Below are 23,358 nucleotides of genomic sequence, written 5' to 3' on the forward strand. Positions count from 1 at the left end.
GGAAAGGGAGAGAGAGATAGAAACATCAATGATGAGAGAGAATCATTGATTGGCTGCCTCCTGCATGCCCCCTACTGGCCATCGAGCCTGCAACCGGGGCATGTGCCCTTGACCGGAATCGAACCCAGGACCCTTCAGTCCACAAGCCGACGCTCTATCCACTGAGCCAAGGCAGCTGGGGTGGTAGGTACTAATCCTTTAGGTACTTGAGTGTGACAGTAGTGGAAAGTTATCAACACATTATTGTTTTTACTCAGACAGTATATTTAAACTTCAAATAAAACTAATGCAAGTTTTAACTTCATATAATCAGGAAGTTTCTAAGTGTTAACAGAAACTAATATTTGGTCTTGGTTTTAAACATAATGGCCAAGTTTTATCTCGTTTATTGATAACTTTTTCTTTTTTTAATTACTGAGCTAGCTTAGAAATCTACGTATGGAAGGGTCAAACAAGAGCAATTTGAAAATCTGAGGATGCTTTAATTGTTTTTATTTTTTTGTAGTGCATGTGCAGAAAAAAATTAACATTGAAAGCCTAAAATAGCTATCCTTAGAAAAGCCTGCTAGTAAAGTTGTTTTGGCTGGTATCTAGGAAATTCTGTTTCAGGAGGGTTCCCACTACCCTAACTGATAAGGGTAGCTCACTGTTGCCTAAACAATATGGTTTATTCTGAACACCTGCTTTCGTTCTGGAAGTCTGGAATCTTGGTAAATGCTAAATAGAGAGCGCTTATATGACAAACCTCCAATAAAAACCTTGGGTGTTGAAAAAACAAACATATAACATCTTGGGTTTTGAGTCTCTGATGAACTTCCCTGACAAACAACATTCACATGTGTTGTCACAGTTTGTTGCTGGAGGAATTCAGCACATGCTGAATGACTCCACTGGAAGAAGACTCTTGGAAGCTTATGCCTGGTTTCCTCTGGATTTTGCCCCATGTGCCTTCTACTTTTGCTGAGTTTGCTGTAATAAATCATAGCTCTGGGTATGACTACACACAATGTCTTATAAGTCCTCCAAGTGAATCACCAAACTAGGTGGTTTTGGGAACCTTAGACTCAATGCATATCTTTCGTATATCTCTGAGAATAACTGCATTTTGATACCTTCATAATTCATGTTGGGATTTCCCCCTTTATTTGCACAACTGAATTAACTATATATCTAGAATACCCAAAGTTTCAGAAATTCTTAATTAGTTGAAAATAAACTATTGAGAATTAAATAGGAAGAAATTTAGTTTCTTGTTCAGATGATATTTTAATTTACTTTTAGCTTTCCCCTATTAATTTCTGAATATTAAAAACTGATTTTTCCAAAGTACTTCTTAGTAATATTACATACCTGTGGTAGATTAAATTTTCCAAAAATGGTCCCAACATGAGATAAGAATTCATGTCTCCTACCCTTGAACTCAGGTGGGCCTTTGTAACAGTCTACTAATTAAGTATAGCAGAAGTGACTATAGGTGACCTCTGTGATAGGTCATGGAAATGCCACAACCGTTTACCTTGTTTTCTTAGAACCCAGCCACCACACTGTGAGAAAGCCCAAGTGGCAGTGAAGAGGACTACATGGAGAAGAACCCAGACTCCCAGCCAATTTCCCAGGTATGAGTCATGCTGAAAGTGGGTTCTCTGTCCCCCACTTCACTGCCCTCCCCCTGCCCAATCAAGCCACATAGGTGACATTGCATAAAGCAGAAACAAGTCTTGAGGCCTATCCAAATTGAAGATTTGGGAGCAAAAACAAATTACTGTTGCTATTTTAAGACACTGAGTTTGGGGGTGCTTTGTTATGTAGCAATAGAACACTCATATATTATATTACATTATCTAAGAAAACTACCACTTCTAATTCTGACTTAATTTTTTTAAAACTTAAATATGTGACCATTTGCCCCCCCACAAAGGTTCTTGATTAATAATGCATGCTATTTACAGATAATTTTAAATTGGGATTTATAATTTTTGTTACTATTGTGGTTTGTCATTTAAGGCGGAGTCAAATCTATAAACCAATAGACTATCAAATGCCTTACTGTCAATCCATTCCCATCATGAACTTTAGGGAGTTTGTCCTATTATTTAAAAAGGCTTACACTCACCCCCCACCCCCACCCCCGACTTCCACCTTTCTTTTTGTTGTTGTTTGTTTTGGAAGTAAATCACAAATTAACTTTTATTGTGATCAGCTAACGCTGAATCTCAAGTATTACTGAACCAGAGATTCAATTGAATTCAATATGAATCATGTTAATGAAACAAACAAATGGTCTAATGCAGTGGTTGGCAAACCGCGGCTCACGAGCCACATGCGGCTCTTTGGCCCCTTGAATGTGGCTCTTCCACAAAATACCACGTGCGGGCGCGCATGTACAGTGCGATTGAAACTTCGTGGCCCATGCGCAGAAGCCGGTTTTCGGAAAGGAGATAGACGAAACAAGTATACAAGATGAGTGTGGATGGGAGAGTTGAAAGGGGTTGACCTCAGTGAACGTCCCTCAATCAGACTGAGGACGTTTTTAGCAAAGGCCAGCTTAGGAGTGCCCTAATTAAGTTAATAACAATGTACCTACCTATATAGTTTAAGTTTAAAAAATTTGGCTCTCAAAAGAAATTTCAATCGTTGTACTGTTGATTTTTGGTTCTGTTGACTAATGAGTTTGCCGACCATTGGTCTAATGCTACTTCCCACTTAAATCTTATCTAATAAAAAGGGAATATGTTAATTGACCCTTCCATCATTGCAAAGATGGTTGCACCCACAGCCAATAAGGAGGGAATATGCTAATTGCTGCTCCTCCCTCAAAGATGGCGGCACCCACAGCCACAAGATGGCAGCGCACAGTCCCCTCAGCCCCACCGGGGTAGTAGGCGGGCCCGGCCTTGCTGTGTACCTGCCTCCAGAGTCCCCCAGTCCTCTCAGCCCCCCAGCCCCCCAGGGCCGCCCAAGGCTCAGGTAACCAGGGCTGGACAAGGCTTGTGGCAGCAGCAGAGATGTGATGGGGCGTCGCCTTCCCCTGATCGCCAGGTCGCCTCCCGCCCCTAAGGGCTCCCGGATTGTGAGAGGGGGCAGGCCGGGCTGAGGGACCCCCCTCTAGTGCATGAATTTTCATGCACCGGGCCTCTAGTTATGTTGTAAGTGCTTATTAAATCCTAATACAATAGCTATTCTCTTCTCTGAACATACCAGCATTCCTGTGTTTAAGAAGTATGACAGTGAACAAAAACATCAGAACCACATAATTTGGGAAGACTTTTGATCAGAATTACAGACTCCAATATTTTTAAAACCATGCCTACCAAAAAAAAAAAATACATGAAATATATCCCCATCTTTCTAATGAAGCAATGTAGTCTAGTGAACACTTTTTAAATTATGTACTTATAAATTTACTATAAAATAAAATTTCTAATTCAACTGAATATCCATATGCAAAAAAATAAATGCATTTGGACCCTCTACCTCACACCACAAAGATTAACTCAAAGAGGGTCATAGACCTAAATGTAAGAGCTAAAACTATAAAACTCTTAGAAGAAAACACAGGACTAAATCCTCGTGACCTTGGAGTACGAAATGATTTCTAAATAAGCCATCAAATGCACAAGCAACAGAAGATTGATAAGTTGGACTTCGTGAAAATTTAAAAATTGCCTGCTTCTAAGGATAGCTGTATCAAGAAAGTGAAAGACAACCCAAAGACTTGAAGAAAAATCTGTAAATCACATATCTGATAAGAACTTGTATCCAGAATATGAAAAATCATTCTTACAACTTAATAAAAAACAACTCAACTAAAAAATGGGCAAAGAATTTGAATAGACATTTCTCCAAAGAAAATGTATGAATGCTAACAGGCACATGAAAAGATGTTCAACATCATTATTTTTCACAGAAATGCAAATGAAAACCACAATGAGATACCACCACAATGACTATAATAAAAAAGACAATAATAAATGTTGGTGAGAATGTGGAGAAAATGGAACCCTTATACATTGCAAGTGGGAAAGTAAAATAGTATGGCTGCTTTGGGAAATAGTTTAGCAGTTTCTTAAAAAGTTATACAGAGTTACCATATGACACAGAAATACCACTCAGGTATATACTGAAGAGAAATGAAAGTATATTTCCATACAAAAACAGTATAGGCAAATGCTCATAACAGCAGTATTCAGTATGGCCCCCAAAATGAAAACAATCCAATTATTCATCAACTGATGAATGGATAAACAAAATGTAGTGTATCTATTCAATGAAATATTATTCAGCAATAAAAAGAAATTAAGTCCTGATACATGGATGAACCTTGAAAACATGCTAAGTGAAAAAAGCCAGTCACAAAGGACTACATATTTTATGATCCTAAATATATGAAATGTCCAAAATAGGCAAATTTAGAGACAGAAAGTAGATCAGTGATTGCCAGGGATTGGAAGAAGCACAGGGTAGTGAGAGATATAGTGAAAGAGTGCTTAACAGTCATGGCATTTTTCGGGGGTGATAAAAATTTGCTAAAATTAGATTACAGTGATGGTTGCACAATTTTGTAATTACACTAAAAACCATTAAAGTATACTCTTTAAATTAGTGAACTTTATGGCATATAAATTATGTATCAATAAACCTTTTCTTAAAAGTCTGACAAGAAATTAATGAATACATAGTAATTAAAATATAAAGTCTATGCAGAAAAATGTGCTGAAGAGAGAACCTGGGATCTAAGGATAATTTAAATATACAGTCTACTTTAAAAGTATCTATGAACAGACAACTTAATTCTGAAAGGATAATCTAGACCTGTGCTGTCCAGTTTGGTAGTCACTAAGTCACATCTGGCTATTGAGCACTTAAAGTATGGGCTAGTTCAAAGTGTAAAATAAACCTAGAATAGTAAAGACTTGGTGCCAAAAAAACAACAACACAAAACACCATTAAAAAAAAAAAAAAAAAAAAACAACTCCCACTAAGAAAGACTATGAACTATCTCATTAATGAATTTTTATATTGATAACATGTTAAAATGATAATATTTTGGACATACTGGGTTAAATAAACTACATTAATAAAATTGATTTTATTTGCTTATATAGTTGTAGGATATGGTCATATCACCTAACCTTTTAATATATATTTGTATTTGATTTCAGAGAGGAAGAAAGAGGGAGAGAGAGAGAAATATCAATGATGAGAGAGAATCATTGATTGGCTGCCTTCTGCATGCCCCACACTGGGTTATTAAGCCCAGAACATGTGCCCTGATCATGGAATTGAACCATGACCTCCTGGTTCTTAGGTCGACACTCAACCACTGAGCTACACAGGCAGGGCTCACTTAATCTTGATGAAGAGCTGGTCAAGTCCCCAACTGTAGGAACCTCCCAGATTATCTCTGCTTTGCTCTCTCCTCCTGCCCCTCACTTCCTCTGCAGTTCCCTATGAGTGGTCACTAGCCGTCTCTATTGGTATAAAGGAAGAAATAAGTCTTCTGAGTTAACACAGCCCACCTGAAAATCCCACTAAACGAGTGATGCCCAGGCTTTGCTACATAGCAAAATCTTCCAGAAATTTTAAATTCCCAATGCCCAGGTGATATCCCATACCAATGATAACAGGATAGAGAGGGGGAGCCAGGTATCAGAACTGTTAAAGATGCCCAGGGTGATTCCAATGGGCAGCAAAAAGTTTGGAAACCAATGCACTAATAATCATTTAGAATTTCTAAGATGAAAGAACCAAAACTGGTAGGAGCTTAAACTTCTACCCATAGCATGTTGCCTCTAAGTAGCTAATACTAAACTGACCCAGAACAATAAAAGTATCAAATCAGCTATCTTCTTAAATCCCTTTAGGGTCTCAGATGGTAATATTTCAAACTAGCTGATTCCAACATTTTATTATCCTACTAGAATAGTCCTCCAAAGTGGCTATATCAATTTATATTTCCATTAGTATTAGATGGAAGTTCTCCCATTTTTACCAACATGTGACAATGTCATTTAAAATTTTATGCCCTCCTAAAATTATTTAACAGACACTTATTTAGGACTTGTTGTATACCTGCTATAAGAGCATTACAAATGCTAATTCATTTAAGTCTCACACCATCAGTAAGGGTACAGGTACTATTATTATCCACATTTTATAAAGGAGACCAAAGTACAGAGAGGATGAATAAACTTGCTCACATGGTGAAGCAAGGATTCAAACCCAGACAGTCTGGCTCCAGAATCCATGCACCTAAAGATAATATAATGCTGCTTCTCATTATTATTTTAAAACCCCATATCTTAATCAGTTTAACTAATCAGATTTACCCAGATTAATTCATAAGGCACAACAGAAATGTGGCTAAACAAAAAAAAAAATCACACATATAGTAAAAAAACTAAACCATATAACAATGAAAAATTATGTATTAGAAAAATTCATTCAAAATTCACAATTACTTATCAGGCCCCCAATATGTGGCAGGCAACTGTTCTAGGCACTGGAGTGGCATTATGGATAATACAGTGGTAGTATAGACAATAATTCAAAGTATATTTTATTTCATGAATACAGAACAGCAATTTTAAATAGTGGTTCATTAACGTAGTTTAGTACCAGAAAGAAATCTGTAACACAATTTTTAAAGATATATCTTGATTATACTCTTCATTATAAATGAGAAAAAGACATTACTGAAATTTAATTCCTTTTCTTGTTAAGAAAAACATTTTTGTTGAAGGTTTTGCAAACTATGTCCCCATTTCAAGCAGGCACATGCTGATAGGTAACATCCAAACACAATAGTTGTTCAACAGTACCAAGAACCCCACAATACAATTTACTGGAGAAAGGTACACATTTTAGAACTGAGGTTTTGGCTTTTAAAGAAAAATATAATTACAATTATTAAATGTCATTAAAACAAAGAAATCAAAAGTAAAATTTACTTACTTTAGCAATCTGCAGCAACACAATGCAGTGTTTAATTGATTCTACCATGCTCTATAAAAACAAAACACTAATTTTAGGTTCTTGCCCTGGATAAAATGGTCATATGGTGTTAAAGCTCAATATATAAAAATGAGTTCAAATATACAGGGTTTAGGTCTATACTACAAAAGAAACACCCTCTCTGGATATCCACTGGGTTTTAATATGGTGAGTGTCAAATGAAGTTATTAGCAATTCTACGAATTGTTAAGGAATGCCAAAAAATGTTAATCTCTAGACTGAATAATATCTACATGATCTTCAACAGCTGGCAACCCACCATAAATTTCTACAACGTCCATTCAAGACTTTTATGGAATTATGGAGAGTAAAGGATCCTATCAAAATATTGGTGAACGTGGAATACTATTTTGCCTGTTTTTAAATGCAGCCCATTAGTAGCCCATTATATAATGTCAGAAAACCAGGACATTAGAAAACTTGAATTACAATATATTTTAATTTATAAAAGAGAATACACGCTGTGGATAGATGACACCTTTTATCCAAGGATCTCAAATAGACAAGACCAGAAAAAGATAAAATGGCACACAAAGTCAATTTCAATTAGAGGAACTATTCATTTAAATTCCTTTAGAAAACAATACAGTTATTAAAATACCCTTGTAAAAACTCATAAAATCAAATTGCCCTTATTAATAATAGGAGCAGCTTAAAATACAAATACCATTTTAAAGTACTTTCTAACACAAAGGCAGAATTTATGAAACATATAACTTACATTTGTTGTCTCTTTGAGAGTTTCAATCTTCTGTGAAAAATAATAAGTTTAAACAGAAATCATCAGAAGCACAAAGAGGAATTATTGTTTTTTACTGGTTAGTCATTTAAAGAATTTTACCAAAATGTACTCATTACTCTGAGTGCAGGCAGGCTGGGAAGGGAGTACTTTTGGTTATACTTCATGTCTTAATTTATTTTAATTTAAATCAAATATTTAGATTAAAAATTCAGACATTTTATGAATTATATCCTCAAATAAAATTCATGTGATTCCATTAATAACTTGTAAAAACAATATAAAACATTTTTATTCCTTACCTAAAATAAGTTTTTTCTATAGATTCACTTTGTGATTTTAAAATACTAATTTTAGAATCACCTTAAATTTTGCTAAATTGTTTAAAAATGACATGGTACTAAATTCAAAAACTATGACTGGAAAGTGAGTTAAACATGAAATGCTACTATAACCAAGTGTAAAAGAGCCAAATGCAAGACTATGGTCAACAGAAGTGGAAAAAAATAAAGTTGCATTAGGAAAATTAGTCATAGAAAAAATGAAAATTAAAAAAAGAAAATAATATTCAAACTATAAAGTAGCTGTCAGAAATTCAAGGGAGGACAGTGGCAGAATTCAGAACTAAAATTAAAGCAACACTCGTTTTGTTTACTCATGTGTGGCTTGTTTATTCTGAAAATTCTTGCAGGTTGGTTTATTAATTTGAAATGATCATGTGTAAATTTAATAACTTTCTACCTTCAACACGATACCTGAAAAGGAAAAAACTTACTCCTAGGAAGGTGGTACTTATAAAAAGGGTATCATATTAAAATTTTGTGCATTGCCCTTTTGTTTAGTTATGAAACCATAACAAAAATTCACCACAAAACTCCCCTTGAAGTCTATGTCGCAGTAGTATTATAATTATAATAGGTCAATAACAGTCAATAACACTGAGGTCCTTCTGTTATTTCTCCAAAAGGCTCTTGAATTTAAAAAATTTTAAGTTAAAACATGAAGTTACCTTTCTCTGTTCATCATCTTTGCAGTTTTGAAGTTTGTCATCAAAAAGCTACAGGATTAAAAAAAATGATTATAGAATCAAGCCAATTACTACATTGTGCACATTTACTAAACAAAGAAAAGCAAAGTTTAGTTCTTACGCACACTTCTCCCAGGGGTGATTTATATGTATTTTCAAGATAACGTATATTTTTTTCAAGGCATTGTACCAAGTCAAATTCTATTGAATTATTTTAAATGGTCAGGAATAATTACACTGGTGAGATCACAAGTAAAACATGTGACTTTTAAGAGCTTAAAATAATAATTCAAACCTATGTTTTTTCTACTTTGTCATTCAAGTTTATCAAGTTTATCTTCCCAGAACCTATGGTTGTAATTAATTTTAAAGTCAAAACTGAAGAAGACAATTTCAACAATAAAGGAAGTAGAGAATCACCTCTCCCAATCCCCAAGTCCCCAAATGGAAAAAGCAAGGCCTACCCTAGCCGGTTTGGCTCAATGGATAGAGTGTCAGTCTGTGGGCGGAAAGGTCCCAAGTTCCATTCTGGTCAAGGGCACATGCCTGCGTTGCAGGCTCAATCAATCTCTAGCCCTGGTCGGGGCACGTGCAGGAGGCAACCAATCGATGTTTCTCTCTCTCCATCTCTCCCCCATATACCTCAGGTGAGGATTAAAAAAAAAAAAAAAAAAAAAAAGAAATAGAGCCACTTAAAGTTTACCGCTTTCATAGAATTTTTAAACAGAATGTGAAGCTAATCTTGTCTTGCTTTCTTCTAATTATGTCTAGGTATTTACCTTTTTATATTTACCTTTTTAATAGCCAAAAAAGTACATTATGTACATGTACTATTTACCAATATTATTAGATTAGAGATAAAGATCTTTGAAATTAAGTCACCAATATCTTTTAATAAATCAGCTTTAAAAATTAGTGAAGAACCACATAAGGGTTGTAAATTAATATCAAATCAATAACTGTTTTTACTCAAAATCAAGCTCAATAACATTTGCTACTTTATATAAATTCAATATATAAACAAATGCCATACCTTTAACTGTTCTATCAAAATTTGCAGGTAAGCATCAGCCTCTGTAAGTTTCTTATCAAAGTCTTGGACACTAGGAACAAATCCTGAATCCAGACCCTAGAGAAAAAGAAAATTTACAATAAATCTAGCAATACCCAAGCAACACTTAATAGTACAAAAGATACTTCATCATTCATACATGGCATTATAATTTTTAAAATAAATACAGTACTTTTACACAAATAAGAGGTCTGTTTAAATTATTTAAATTCTCCAAGGACGATGGTACATCAATCTCCTCATGAACTTCTTCCCTTGTCATCAATTAACATGTGCTGGTGCTCAAATTCGGATTCACCTTGCTATTCAGAATGACTTTCTTTTCTCCCAAAAAGCCCCATAAAAGCTCCCAGTCACCTCCAGACCAACAGTAATTCAGCTAAAGGAACATACACAAAACAACCTACATTACCTATTTTCCCTCTACTTTTTGTTCAGTCCATCCCTCCAGTCCTTTAATTTTAACTTCATATTCTCACTACTTAGTTCTCCAGATCCTTAACCCACCTCATTAGCTGTTTTCCTCCTCCTCCCTTACTAAAAGAAAAAAATAATAACCTAAGAATTCTTACTTTGTCTAAGAAGAGTACTGTAAGTGAAAGTGACAACACTTCTGTCTTAATCAAGTTCCCTCCTCACTTTCACCCTTGGCATAAACACTACACTCTGGACAAGGCGTAAATGTTTACTTATTTAGAGGACCCACTTATTTCTCAGTTTAACGTCTGGCATTTGCATGTCCTACTTTTTGTACCCTAAAATTTGTAAGTTCCAAGAGCATGGGATTCCTATTTTTTAACTCTACTTACTCAAAAGAAACTTTTGAGTTCATAATCATCTCTTACATGAAAAACACATCAATCCTGGGTGTAAAAGACAAAACGTTGGAGGCTGAACAAGACTATTAGCTTGTCATATTTGCATGCTCAGATGTCATGCAGTTAAACTGGGAAATAAGGGTCTGGAACCACTAATGTCACATTCCCACCCAGCCACAAAACTGTAAATGGGTGAAAAATAGTAGTTCAACATACTATATACTTGACTCTCACTTGTCATATCTTCCCCGCCTTTGGCCAACATATACTGATCATTTTCACATTCCCCATTTTGGTAAACTGAGGTCAGAATTCACTTTTTATTACACTAATTCCTCATCTTTGTGTAATACTTTAAACGTGACTGAAGCACTTCCACAGCCATTATCTTAAACACCAGATTGAGATGGTATAGTATTATGGAAACACCAATGGGTTGGCAAACCTGGTTTCTAATTGCAGCTCAGTTACTAACAGATATTGTGTCTCTCTAAGCCGCTGTTTTCTTACCTAACAAATATAGGCGTCCTCTCCTACTAATATTAATGTGGCAGCTACTACCTCTACTAAGAACATATAGTTACTAACACTATCAATTACTACTATTAGTATTGTTGCTCTTCCTAAACTAAAATTTAAATTCTGAATCAAAACAATAAAAACATAAGTCCTGTTTAGACCATGAGAAAATCAATGCATTTCTTTTTCAAATTCAAAGGCAATAAACTGCCTACATTTTTACATGTTTGTAAAGAAACTGCTTGAAATTAGTATTGGAAAACCTCTTCCCAATGAGAGATGTCATGTATAAAAACAAAATATAAGGAAAAAATCATAAAACTATGTATGCCAAATCCAGATATATTTATAAAAGTGTGGCTAAATAGCTTCATTTTAAAAGGTAACTCAAAAAACTTCCTATTAGAAACATTTATTACGTGCAGTAGGATAATAACAGATGTGGAAAGGAAGGATAAATCCGTCACATTTCAGAGTTACTATTGTACTATTCTTAGAAAGGAGTAATTTATTTCCACATTACTGTACCTCCCCCCCTCCAAAAAATAAAAATTAGAAGGACTGCTTGGCTTGGTTTATGTTTTGTTTCAAAAAGCAATATAATATTATCAATAATTTAATTATAAAACCCAGTTAAAATCAGCTAAATACATTGTTCTTGCTAAATATCAAAAAGGTCAATGGCACATTCAAAAATGAATAAAAGGTGAAGCATCTTGGAAAGAGAGAAAGTGATTTCTAAGAATTTTCCCTCTTCTGAATCCACTTAGAACTACCATTGTAAAATCTAATAAACCTACGCTTTTGAACAATCCTTATCCACTAAAAGTCTCTAGTCAATACATAGAAACAAATTAGATTTAAATTACTGAGATTTAACCCACATGAATTAATTCTTCAAAAACAACCCTCTAATCATATGAACTTCACCTTGGCTCTTTTCTCAGTCCTGCCTCTAGTCTTCCACAACATTCCTATACCGTTAGAATAAACTCCACATGGCACAACATCCACGTCAAAGATCTACTCAGCAACCCATCTTTCTGTATGAAAGGTATGATAGAAGGTTTATTACAACAGTTATTAGCTTAAAATTCCAGAACTGGCCTAAACTCCCCTGCACAGTCATCCATAAATCTTTGGTGTACCTTAAAAACAAAATCTACATATACAGTTGCCCATCTGCAACCAATAAAACAACATTTACAAAATTATCAGTAACACAGACAAGGAATTGATAGTAATTTTCTCAAATCTAGAAAAATGCACTAGAAGAAATATAACTTTTCACTATAAATTGACTTACAGTACATAGAATCAAAGCCACCTAATCCAACCTTCCACTCATAGAAGTGACTTTTATAATATCTTTGAAAGTCATTTAATCTTTGCTTGAGTATCTAAAGAAGGAACTTATTACCGCCTAACAAACTTTTTCATAAGAATTCCCTAAAGTCATTAACTATTCCTCTTTCGATTCAACATTTACAATGTAAGATACAACACTTATTTATATCCTCTTTAATGGAGTTTTGTTTTAAAACCGATCATAAAAAACAGAATAGTCCTTTACTATGTTAAGGTTGGTCTTTGACAATAACTTAGAACATGGCAGACCCTTTAAGACAGTGTGACTTCATATTTCAAATTAATTAAACAACCTATATTTTAAATAAATCTCAATCTGCAGATTGAGAATCAAGCAGATGTACTTTCTAGTACTCTACTCACCTTATCTAACATCTATCACATTTTATCATAATTAAATATTTAAATAATCGACTTATCAAAAGAATAAGCTCCATAAGAGCGGGAACTGTGCCATTCAACATTATACCCTCCAGGACTAGCTCAGTGTTGAATGACTGTTGTGGCACTGACTACAGCCATGTGGCAACTGCTGGTGCCATGGGACCCATCTCCTTCATGACCTCTCCTTAGCCTTTCTGTTCTTGCTCCCCTTCCCTTTTCCAACTTCCTCCCTCTCTTCTCCATATCTTTCTTTTCTTCTCATTTATCTATGTCCTTCAGTACTGACTGAAGTGGTTCTATAGCACTTCTGGCACTTGGGACCCAAGAGGTTGCTGCTCCCCAACTTATCATATTGATGAGCCATAGTTCTGTCTTGATTACTGAATTCATTTACAGTTTAAATTACATACAACCATTATAGATTATTAAAGATGAAATGTCCTGTGATGTAAAAGAAGTTAAATTAGAAAAACTGCAATAGAAATCAAATCTAAATCTAAGCATTAAATGAGAACTCTATGCAAAGAAAAAATATTACTTATGTATAGTAATTCTTAAAAAATAGACTATTTGTAAGAATACTTGGCTAATAAAGAAACCTAAAATACATATATATAAAGTCAAGAAGAGTAATATATGATTTTTATATCAGGATCCATGTAATTAATTTAAAATATATACACAGAGGCACACATCTAGCCCAACTGAAGGGAAATTTTAAAAATAATATCAAGACTAGGAGAATATCATACGGCCTCAAAACTGTATAAAAGTACTCCCTATTACCTTTCTAATACTTATGGTGAGCAGTATCACTTTTCTCAGAAGACACTTCTCAAAGCTAACAAATGTCGGCAAAATTAAATGAATTCCTATTGATAACTTGGAACATTAAACACTATTTATACTTTATACATACACATAACTGAATACATCACCCCCATTAAAAAAAAAGGGTATTGAAAGGTATGTCCTTAAAAATGAAGTACATATTAATTGTAGCTGCTTTGGGGAGACTCTCTTATTAAAACTAAAACAGTACAGGAGGCAATTTTTGAGATGAAATAAGAACTGTTAATGTAATTCCTAATGACAGAGGAAGAGTAATGAACAGTGGAGGGATAGGTGATAAAAGGTGGTTTAAGGTCTTCTGAGGTCAGAATCAGGAAATAAGAAACTTATAGGTAATTTGAGGAACTGAGGAGAATAGCACAAGGAGAACGGCTATAGCTGAATAATAACATTATAAAAAAAGAAATTCACAAATGAGTAATTACTTTCACATATCAAATCTTATTTCACAGCAAAACTAAGGACTAAGTACCCTGGCTATATCCAGTGCTTTCTCTTATACAGGACAAAACTGTTATTCAGTAAAAATATCTTGCAAAAAGAGAAAACGAAAATATATTAGAAATCGAGACAATATTGCATGTCAGTTTCATAGAAAAGTTCAGAATAACACAGAATAAATTATCAGTAGAACTGTAAAAGGAAATAACAGCTGAAAATTTTAACAAAGGAAAAACACTCCCCTCCCTTCCCCCAATAAAAATAAGTCTCCCAGTGAAAAAATAAATGGCATGAATCCAGACAAAAGCAGATGATTGTTAAAAATTAGCAAAGCACAAAGCGTATAATTAAAATAATGAAAACTTTGCAGAAATGTCGTTTTGATTAAAATATGAGAGTATTTGGAAAGTTAATGTTCACAATGAGCAATTTCAGGTGACATGCATCACAGATACACTTTCATCCAATGAAAGAAGTATAGCGTATACTTACAATTGAATCACTTACAATTATTTTTGAAAATTCAAGAACTGGAGAGATACCAGAAGACTGGAAAAAAGCAAGTGTGGTACTGATCTTCCATAAAGGTAAGGAAAAAAGAGAATAGAAAGTTACCATGCTGTGAGTCTGACATCAATAATTAAGTAAAGGAATAATAAGAGAAAAATCTGTAATTATACAGAGGAAAAGTAGATACATGAACAGCAAATGGCAAGTTAAAAAAAAAAAAAAGAATGCCAAACTTAATGGCTTTCTGTTCCTTAGAAATTTGCTAACAAATTAAGTTTTTTTGAGAAAAGACACCGTTTTGTCTTCTTACCAAATGATTTAGAATCTGGCTTAATGATGAAAAAAAACCATATTAAAGAAACCAGAAATAGTAATAAAACCATGATTCTATGTGGAGAATGCTAATCTGTAATTTCCTTAGATTGAAAATTTAGAAACATTTATAATCCCTGATGTCTGTTGTTTATCCACTTCAGCTAAGGAAAGAACAGGATTTAGAGGTATAGAGAAGTTCTAAGAGTAAGAATTGCTCCCTATTTTTAATCCTAAACAATACCCAGCTATTGATTCATTTGGAGTTGAGATTATCAATTTTAAAATGTCTATAAAATTGAGGCTATTATCAAATTCCTCCACTGTATCTTCAGGAACATATTTTCCACTTGATTTAAGGTTCTGATAAGCTAAGGCTCCAAATTAATAGCTTCATTTTTATGAACGTGGAAGCTATAGCTTTCTTAACAACAACTGCTAGGTACCCCAAGAATGGCCTAAAAGTAGGGTCTTTTTTCATAGTTCTGATTCTCTATGGATGCATAATAGATATTAAAATATTTTTAAATATAAATATAAATATAAATATAAATATAAATTGTATTTAATAGTCCTTTAAAAAAATGAACAGTAAGTTAACTTTGAAGAAGAAAATAGTAATCAAAAAGGTATGAACAACAGACAAAACAGTGATAAAATACAGTCTTGGACACACACAAAAAATTCCATATGAGATGTTCAGAAAAGTATTGGGTATTATGCCTGAATCAGAAAAGGTAAATAGCACTTAATTATTACCTTGGTAACAGAGGCAAATGATATTAAGAAAGCCTTTTCTCATAAAATAATCTGATTTTTGAAAATACATTAGTTCTTTGAAAAGCAGAATCACTTTTATCTTTTTTAAAAAAAATATATTTTATTGAAATTTTACAGAGAGGAAGGGAGAGGGATAGAGAATTAGAAACACTGATGAGAGAGAAACATCAATCAGCTGCCTCCTGCACACCCCCGACTGGGGATGTGCCCGCAACCAAGGTACATGCCCTTGACCGGAATCGAACCTGGGACCTTTCAGTCCGCAGGCCAACGCTCTATCCACTGAGCCAAACCGGTTAGGACACTTTTATCTTTTTTACAGAGAAAATAGCTTATGCATTATATGCACAACAATTAATATGCATAAAATTGAGTTTCTGTTTAAAAAATACCACAAAACAAATCTGAATTGCTCATATAGTTAGGACAAAAAGGACTGCTTTGCCAAAGAGGAATGTGTTACAGACTCCATTGCCAAAATTCATGCACTTTAATCACAACTTTCTGCACAACTGCTTATTCTTTATGATCTCTTCATCTAACACTGACACCATTCTGTGACTTATAGAACAAACCACTAATATTGATTCCATAAAGTAATTTGGTGACTCACCCACACAAAAAAGGTTTGTAATTAGTACCATCTTACTCTATTTAAATCACTGATAACTTGTCCATCCAAAAGTCTCCCCAAATTTATTTAATAAAGCCATATAAAAAGTTATTGTCAAAACTATATAAAACAAAAACTTGGTTTATAAATAAGATGACCAAATATCCTAGTTTGTATGAAATAGTCCCTGTTTCTGCCTGTTGTCTCAGCAAAATTATTAGCAACCTCCTTACTCTAAAAAGTGCCCCAGTTTGACCAAGATATTATTAAGGTTTCTCTCTATATAATGTATGTAACTAGCATTTTAGAGATATAAAGGTCTAGAAAGCATATAAATTGCTTAAGAGGTTTCAGAAAGTAGCAAATTACTTAAAATTAAACATAAGTTTATAGACTCTGAATGTACAAAGCAAACAACAGAAACAAAAGAGACACCTGAATTCAAGTCAATTATTATTAACTTAGTCCTTACCTTATGCTAGATAAGTGGAGACATGAGTAATAGAGAAGTTACATTTAAAAAAACTATTTTATTCACAGACACACACTGAAATAAAATACATGAAGCATATATATTACTCCTGGGGAGTGGGATTGAGGGAACAGGGGAACTTGAGACAGTTCTTTACTTTATACATTCATGTTGTCTGATGTTTTTATAAGTATGCATTTATTTTAATTCAAAAGAATTATGTAAAAAATATTCTGAAACTGCACAGATGATAAATATTTTTAAAATTTTGTTTAACTTTCAGCTTCCAAAATTATCTGCATTATTCTTTTAACATTATCTACAAATTCTAAAGTGTCTTAAGAAAGTAAATTTGGCAATGCTCAAGCTGCTCAGATCCACCTTTCCAAGCAAAATAAAATGTAGCATAATGAATTTATAACATCATTTATAAAGCACAAACTAGCAAAAAAGCATTTAAAAATTAACCATCACCACTATACTAGAATAAATGCTGAGAATGATAGCCAGTAAAACAAAGCAGAATACCTAATTTCCCCCCCACACACACATCCTTCCTGCTAATAACATGATCATGACTCAACATTCAAAAAGCAAATTAATAAAAAACAAAAATACCTCCTACATAATTCCCAACAAAGCACTGTCTGACCATGTGATATTGGCAATCAGTCAAAGCTTTTCTTTTCACACATTAGTTGGTCAGGCTACCAGGAATGTCTTAAAAGTCAGAGGGTAAGTCATTCCAGGATTTAAATGAGCTCTGACCAGCATGTCTTACCAGCATGAGATAGAAAAAATACATTATTCCCCTCTCCAACCTCAGATTACTGCCTATCATTCAGCTTAACAGCATTTTGGAAAGCAAAAAGTCTCAGTATTTATAGGGATCCACCAAAAAAACCCAAATGTTTTAGGTAAGTTTCCTGAAAATTTGCTCTATGAATAACTAGAAGAAATTCACATTAAACACATAAATCCTTAAACTGAGTGTCTTAGTAGTTCAAGTTTGGAAATAACTGCAAAATTCTCATTCATAACATAATCCTTGTTGAAAATCTGATTATGTTTTAAAAAATAAAACCTCATATATTCCTCTAACAAAACTGGATCTCTCTGTATAGAAAAATATCATAGAGAAAAGTAACACCCAAGGGAGCAAATGATACACTAATCAGACCAAGGGACACTCAGTCCTAAAAGGCTTTTACCTCACACAAACCAACCAAACAGCAAAAACAATAACCATGAAATAAAAGGACTAAATTCTATAACTGGTCTGGCATTTACCCTTTAAAAATTATATATGCCAAAACAGTTTTTATATATCTGATTTTAGCTTCCAGTAAATATCAAACGGAAGGAAACAGGTTCAGTTATTGCTAAAGCTGTTTAAAGTGTAATACAAATTACCCTGATTTATTTTGATAGATGTCAGAAATATATCAAGATGGTCTAAAATACGACCAGAATATATGCCCATGAATACAGGACTTGTTTTGTTCTCTACTGTATCCCCCTGGCTAGTGCTTGGCTTGTAGCAAGTACTCAACAAAAATGTTAAAAGTGAATGAAATAGGCCCGCCTCCCGTGGAAGCAGCGCGGCTCCCGCGGAAGCGGCAGGCGGCCTACTGAGCGCAGTATCACATGATGGGCTACTAGTTAGAGGAGATAAACATCTATCTACAAATAACTGATCCAAGCATGATAAGTGTTATGAGAAAGGTACTAAGAGATACCAAGGAGAACGTTAAAGGGGATGAGTTAGGTTTCACAGAGGTCATCTTTCTTGAATTCAGGATTTGGACAGAGATGGGGAGGGGGAAAGTATTATAGCAGTGGGCCCCACTGGAAACAGCATAATGAGATGGGATGTCTGAACTTCTATTTAATGTGACTAGAGAGATGAGGGTAGGGTTAAGGAAACTAACAAGGCATGCTGAAGTACTTGGAAATGAGGAAAGGCAGGGAAGCCTTCATCATCCTAAACTGAAGGAAGAAGGAAGGGAACAATGTTAACCATGGACCAATCAAAGAAGGAGCTACTCAAAGGACACTCTAGTTGTAGGAAACAGCCACCGCTAGAAAAGCATCAAATCAGAAAAGGAGCAAGAAGATTAAATACCCGCAGAGTTTCTCTCTTCAATCTTCTGTCGCTGCTTCCCATCGGCTAACCCTAGCCAGAAGCCAGAGGATAAAGGATGCCAGGTGACACAGGCTGTAAAGGTCAGCCTCCTGAAGCTGAGAGCAAAGAAAGGCAGAGAATGAATCTGCAGGAAAATGGAGAACAACCAGAAAAGGCAGGTATACTCACAGACGCAGGGCTAGAATAAGCACAAAGGGAGGCCGGAAAGCAGGATGATGCCAAAATGAGGAATAATATTCTCTTGGAGAAGTACAAGATGATATTTTTCAGATATAGATGCTGAAACCAAAATTAGCAGCTAACCTGAAAAAATTACTGGAGTTGGGGGAGTAAAGTAAGCCATGGATGGAGAGCAACACCAGAGCAGCACCTTGGTTCTCTAAACAAATAAAAGAGCAAGAATCATAGGACTCTAGTCCCAGCTGTTCTAGTCTCTAATTGTGTGACCTTGGGCAAATCACTTGGCTTCTCCAAGTCTATTTCCTCCACTATAAAAACAGGTAGAGGTTGAATTAAAATTCCAAGATCTCTTCCAGTTTCAGGATTCTATGAAGTCAGTATCTCCAGGTAAACAAGGTTTGTAAATACCTCACCATATTGGAAAAACCTGGGGTCCACTTACTTTTTTTAAAAAGTTCATTTCATTTAAGTAAAGGCAATAAGAACTTATAGGTTCCAACTGCAGCCAAGTCCTCCATGGTATGACAAAAAATGTTAAAACAATAATAAACTCTATCACTTAGTGTAGCCTTAAAACTGAGTGAGATAGACTTAATGCAACCAGATTTTAAAACACACCCTGGAATACAGAGAATGAAAAGAAACAACTGAGTAAGCAGAATAACTTGGTTCAATGGCACATTTTGGAAAAAATAAATTAAGTCGCTCAGTCAATAGAGCAAAGAAGCAAAGTTCGTAATTGTGTCTCCTGAAATAAATGAACTCCAATGTAGAAAGGACAAGTTTGGGTCAGTCTTTCTCCCTGACCCCCTCTCTCTCACATGTGCAGGCACACACACTCAGCAACCACTACTATTCCTTCGTGATACAAATATTCATTGAATATCTGTTATGTGCCAGGTACTATCATCACTTTCAAAGGACATCTTTAAGGACACTACAGATAATAGCAAATCTAATTAATCATTACCTAATCTTCTGAAATAAGCTCAAATTTCACCCCTTCCAATTAGTCTCCCTACTTCTCCAGTTAGCAACAAACTCTTTTTCCTATGATACTATCACAGAATCAATTTGTGCCAGCACTGCTATTAGCATTCTTTCAACTATATTAGAGGGCATATAAACTGAGGGGGTGGGCAGCTTAGCTGGGAATCTGCTAACCATTTATAACATAGTTTTTAAACATTTTCTCCAATCTTGTCTCTCAGGTGCCGCAGCCACTAGGGAGCTTGGTGACTTAGGAAACATCTTTTTTTTTTTTTTTTAATATATTTTTATTGATTTCAGAGAAGAAGGGAGAGGAAGGGTGACTTAGGAAACATTTCTAACTTACAGGCATAAACCTAATTCCAGTACAACTGAGCCAAAGGTTTGCACACTGAGGAAATAAAGTTACATATTTTGATCATTTAAAAAGCACTGAGCACTATGTGCCAAGCACTGGACTAAGGACAAAGGCCATGGGGATACAAAGAGAATAAGGACCTCTGGTCCCTAGGAGATTGGAGTGTAAGTATCAGATATGTGAACAAAAAATGTAGAATGCAATCTACTGAAGGATGTAATATGGAGATATGAATAAGTGCTGTTGTAGCACACAAAGGTCAAGAGTAATTCTAACTTGCTCTGCCTGACAAAAACAAAGAAAAAGTAACACATAAGCTGTGTGTTAAAGGAAGAACTGGAGATTTTATCACTTGACATAATTCTGTGCAATTATAATTCTAAGCAGAAGGTAAAGGCTGTGAAAAGACAAAAGAGCTATGAAAGGCGTTGGCATGTTCTAAACGATTAACAGTTCACAGTGCTAGAGTAGATGTCTTGGGTAGAGTACCTGCAGCCGAGTCCAGACTCGAGAGAGAAAATTAGGACTAGGTTGAGAAGGGCCTTGAAGGACATGCCACACAGCTGGACTTTGGCAAGAGAAACCCAAAACATTGTTAAGCACAGGAGTGATTCAACTGGATATGATTTTGGATAAAGAGTATGGGGAGAGGGAGTCTAGTGACTTGAGAGACCAGTTAGGAGATTTGGCAAAAGTCTAGGTAAAAAAAAAGTTTTGCTGAAGTCTAGGTGATAGATGATGAGGGCTTGAATTAAAGTATATCATATGGGAAAAAAAGAGACCAAATCCAAGAGATATTAGTAAGGCAAGTTTAAAAGGATCTAGAGATGGACATGGAAAATAAGGGAGATGGAAAATAGCTTTAAATTGCCTGTGTGTAGTGGAACTTTTAGAAACAGATACTTGGCTTAGCTGTATTTTCAGCCTAAGAACTATTCCTTCAAATGTAATCTTTGTTTAAATATTTACTGAAAAATCTTCCTAAATATAATTTTAGGCTAAGTATATTACAATAATCATAAAAACTGTCTTCTTTTATAGAATCCCCATAAATATCAGTTAGTTTAGATACTAATAGAACTTGACATATCTCCAGGGACATTCTAGAATTTGCTTTTTAGAATAAAAGTCTGATATCCTCTTTCTCAAGCAATAGACTGCAAACCACGCAACAGCCAGATTTTCCAATCAGCAGAATGTGTTAGTATCACAATGCTCTTTCCTGGCTAAACTAAATTTACATTGTACTAAATTCTCTGCTGATCTTCATTTCAATTGCGGATAGCTAAGTGGTTAGATTATTACACCAAACACAATCTTTCACATTAAAAAAACAACAACACATACCATCCAGAACTTTAGAAATATCAAAATGGATGTGACCATAACCTCTGCAGCCTAGTTTTCTTGAGGAGCACGTGATCATGTCATCTCTGTGAAAACCAAACTCAAGACAGTCTGGAAACAGATCCAGCTTCTCTGTTACCTCTCATTTCCCATTTAAGCCTCTCAGGTCAAAACTCTGATTTTTAGTGGTTTATATCTCTTCTGTGCTAGAAGAGGTAATATGGTATCTTTATTTCAGTTGTCTCTTGTGGACTGCACAAAAAGTGGAAAAAAATTAAAATTAAGTAAAAGCAAATGAGAGATGTTAACACTATTCATTAAAGGGCTTTATCACCTACTCAGTTCAATGCAGGCAATCTACTGAGAGATGGTGATTCACAGATAGCGGATGAGAATTTCCAAGTTAAAGTTCACTACAAAAGCTGTTAAAACTACAACTACTATTGTAAGATTCTTCCCAGTTTCTCCACCGAAATTAGGAAAGTAATTACTTGATTTGTTTTTAATTTCCTGCACAGCTAAAAGTAAACAATTTAACAAACAAAACCACGTTACTTTAAATTAGCAAAAGGAAGTTCAATACATCTCACTGATTCATAGCAAAATAGAGTATGAACGCTGCAAAAAAAATACATGATTCCAAACATGCTTCCTAGTCTATTCATTATACTCAACTTTCCATAACTAAGCGGTGCCGAGAAGCTAAACCTAGCCCCACACAACTATTCCAAAGCTTTCAATATTTTTGCACAAGCTCCCCCAAAAGCATAAAACCACCTCCCTCCTCCCACACACATACTCACAAATAACACCCATAATCATTACACAACCCAAAAACTGGGCCAGGTAAGAACACAATGCCAAAAATAAAACAACAACAGAAAATGGCCTGCAATTGGAGATTCTATTAATGGGCTACTGGTCAAATTAGGCTTCCACATTAAGAGAAAGCTTAATTCTTGTGTTTAAAATAAGTATCTTCAGACAGCGTTCGAAAGGAAAACAGTTCCAAAACATGAATCGAAAAAGAGAAGAGTCTCCAATCTGGTTTGGTGGCGAATGAGTCGGTGGAACAGGAGGCCCCGAGCCCCAGCCTCCACCTCCTGCGGGCGAGGAAGTGAGCTCCCGGGAAGAGGGGCCTGCACGCCCACGTCGTCCTACTCACCCCAGGGGCGGCGGGGAGGAGGCAGGGAGAGGGCGACTGTGGCCCCGGGCAGACAGCAGGGACCCTGGGACTCAGGGATGAGGGCCGGCCCCTCTCCCAGACCCTCGCGGTCTACTCACTCCGCAACTGGCCAGCAAGAAAGCCATTCGCCAAGGCCCCCGCCCTCTGTGCCTCCAAGGGAGGGAGCGGGGGCCGCTTCCGAGCACCCCTTCTGCTCCCCCCGCGCGGCTCGCAGGGCTTTGGCGCAGTCA

The 23,358-nt window shown here is 35.3% G+C and overlaps 1 protein-coding gene across 16 annotated transcripts in view; it reads right to left on the bottom strand.

The window, feature by feature from the left end:
- Nucleotides 1-23,358, bottom strand: part of OSBPL9 (oxysterol binding protein-like 9) — a 124,979-nt gene that overhangs the window by 28,757 nt on the left and 72,864 nt on the right. For 3 of the 16 annotated variants that reach the window (XM_014544794.1, XM_014544796.1, XM_014544793.1), the window contains exons 5-9: nt 14,727-14,810; nt 9,814-9,909; nt 8,763-8,810; nt 7,736-7,765; nt 6,955-7,005 (exon numbers count right to left, since the gene is read on the bottom strand). In XM_014544794.1, the coding sequence (XP_014400280.1) occupies nt 6,955-7,005; nt 7,736-7,765; nt 8,763-8,810; nt 9,814-9,909; nt 14,727-14,810 (309 nt within the window). Of the gene's footprint in view, nt 1-6,954; nt 7,006-7,735; nt 7,766-8,762; nt 8,811-9,813; nt 9,910-12,119; nt 12,223-14,726; nt 14,811-21,942; nt 21,997-23,226; nt 23,352-23,358 lie in introns of those variants that run through there. The other 13 variants (XM_005872488.2, XM_005872486.2, XM_014544802.1 and 10 more) reach the window with 10 other exon arrangements.

Source organism: Myotis brandtii, unplaced genomic scaffold (assembly GCF_000412655.1).
Source record: "Myotis brandtii unplaced genomic scaffold, ASM41265v1 scaffold382, whole genome shotgun sequence".
Classification (NCBI taxonomy): domain Eukaryota; kingdom Metazoa; phylum Chordata; class Mammalia; order Chiroptera; family Vespertilionidae; genus Myotis; species Myotis brandtii.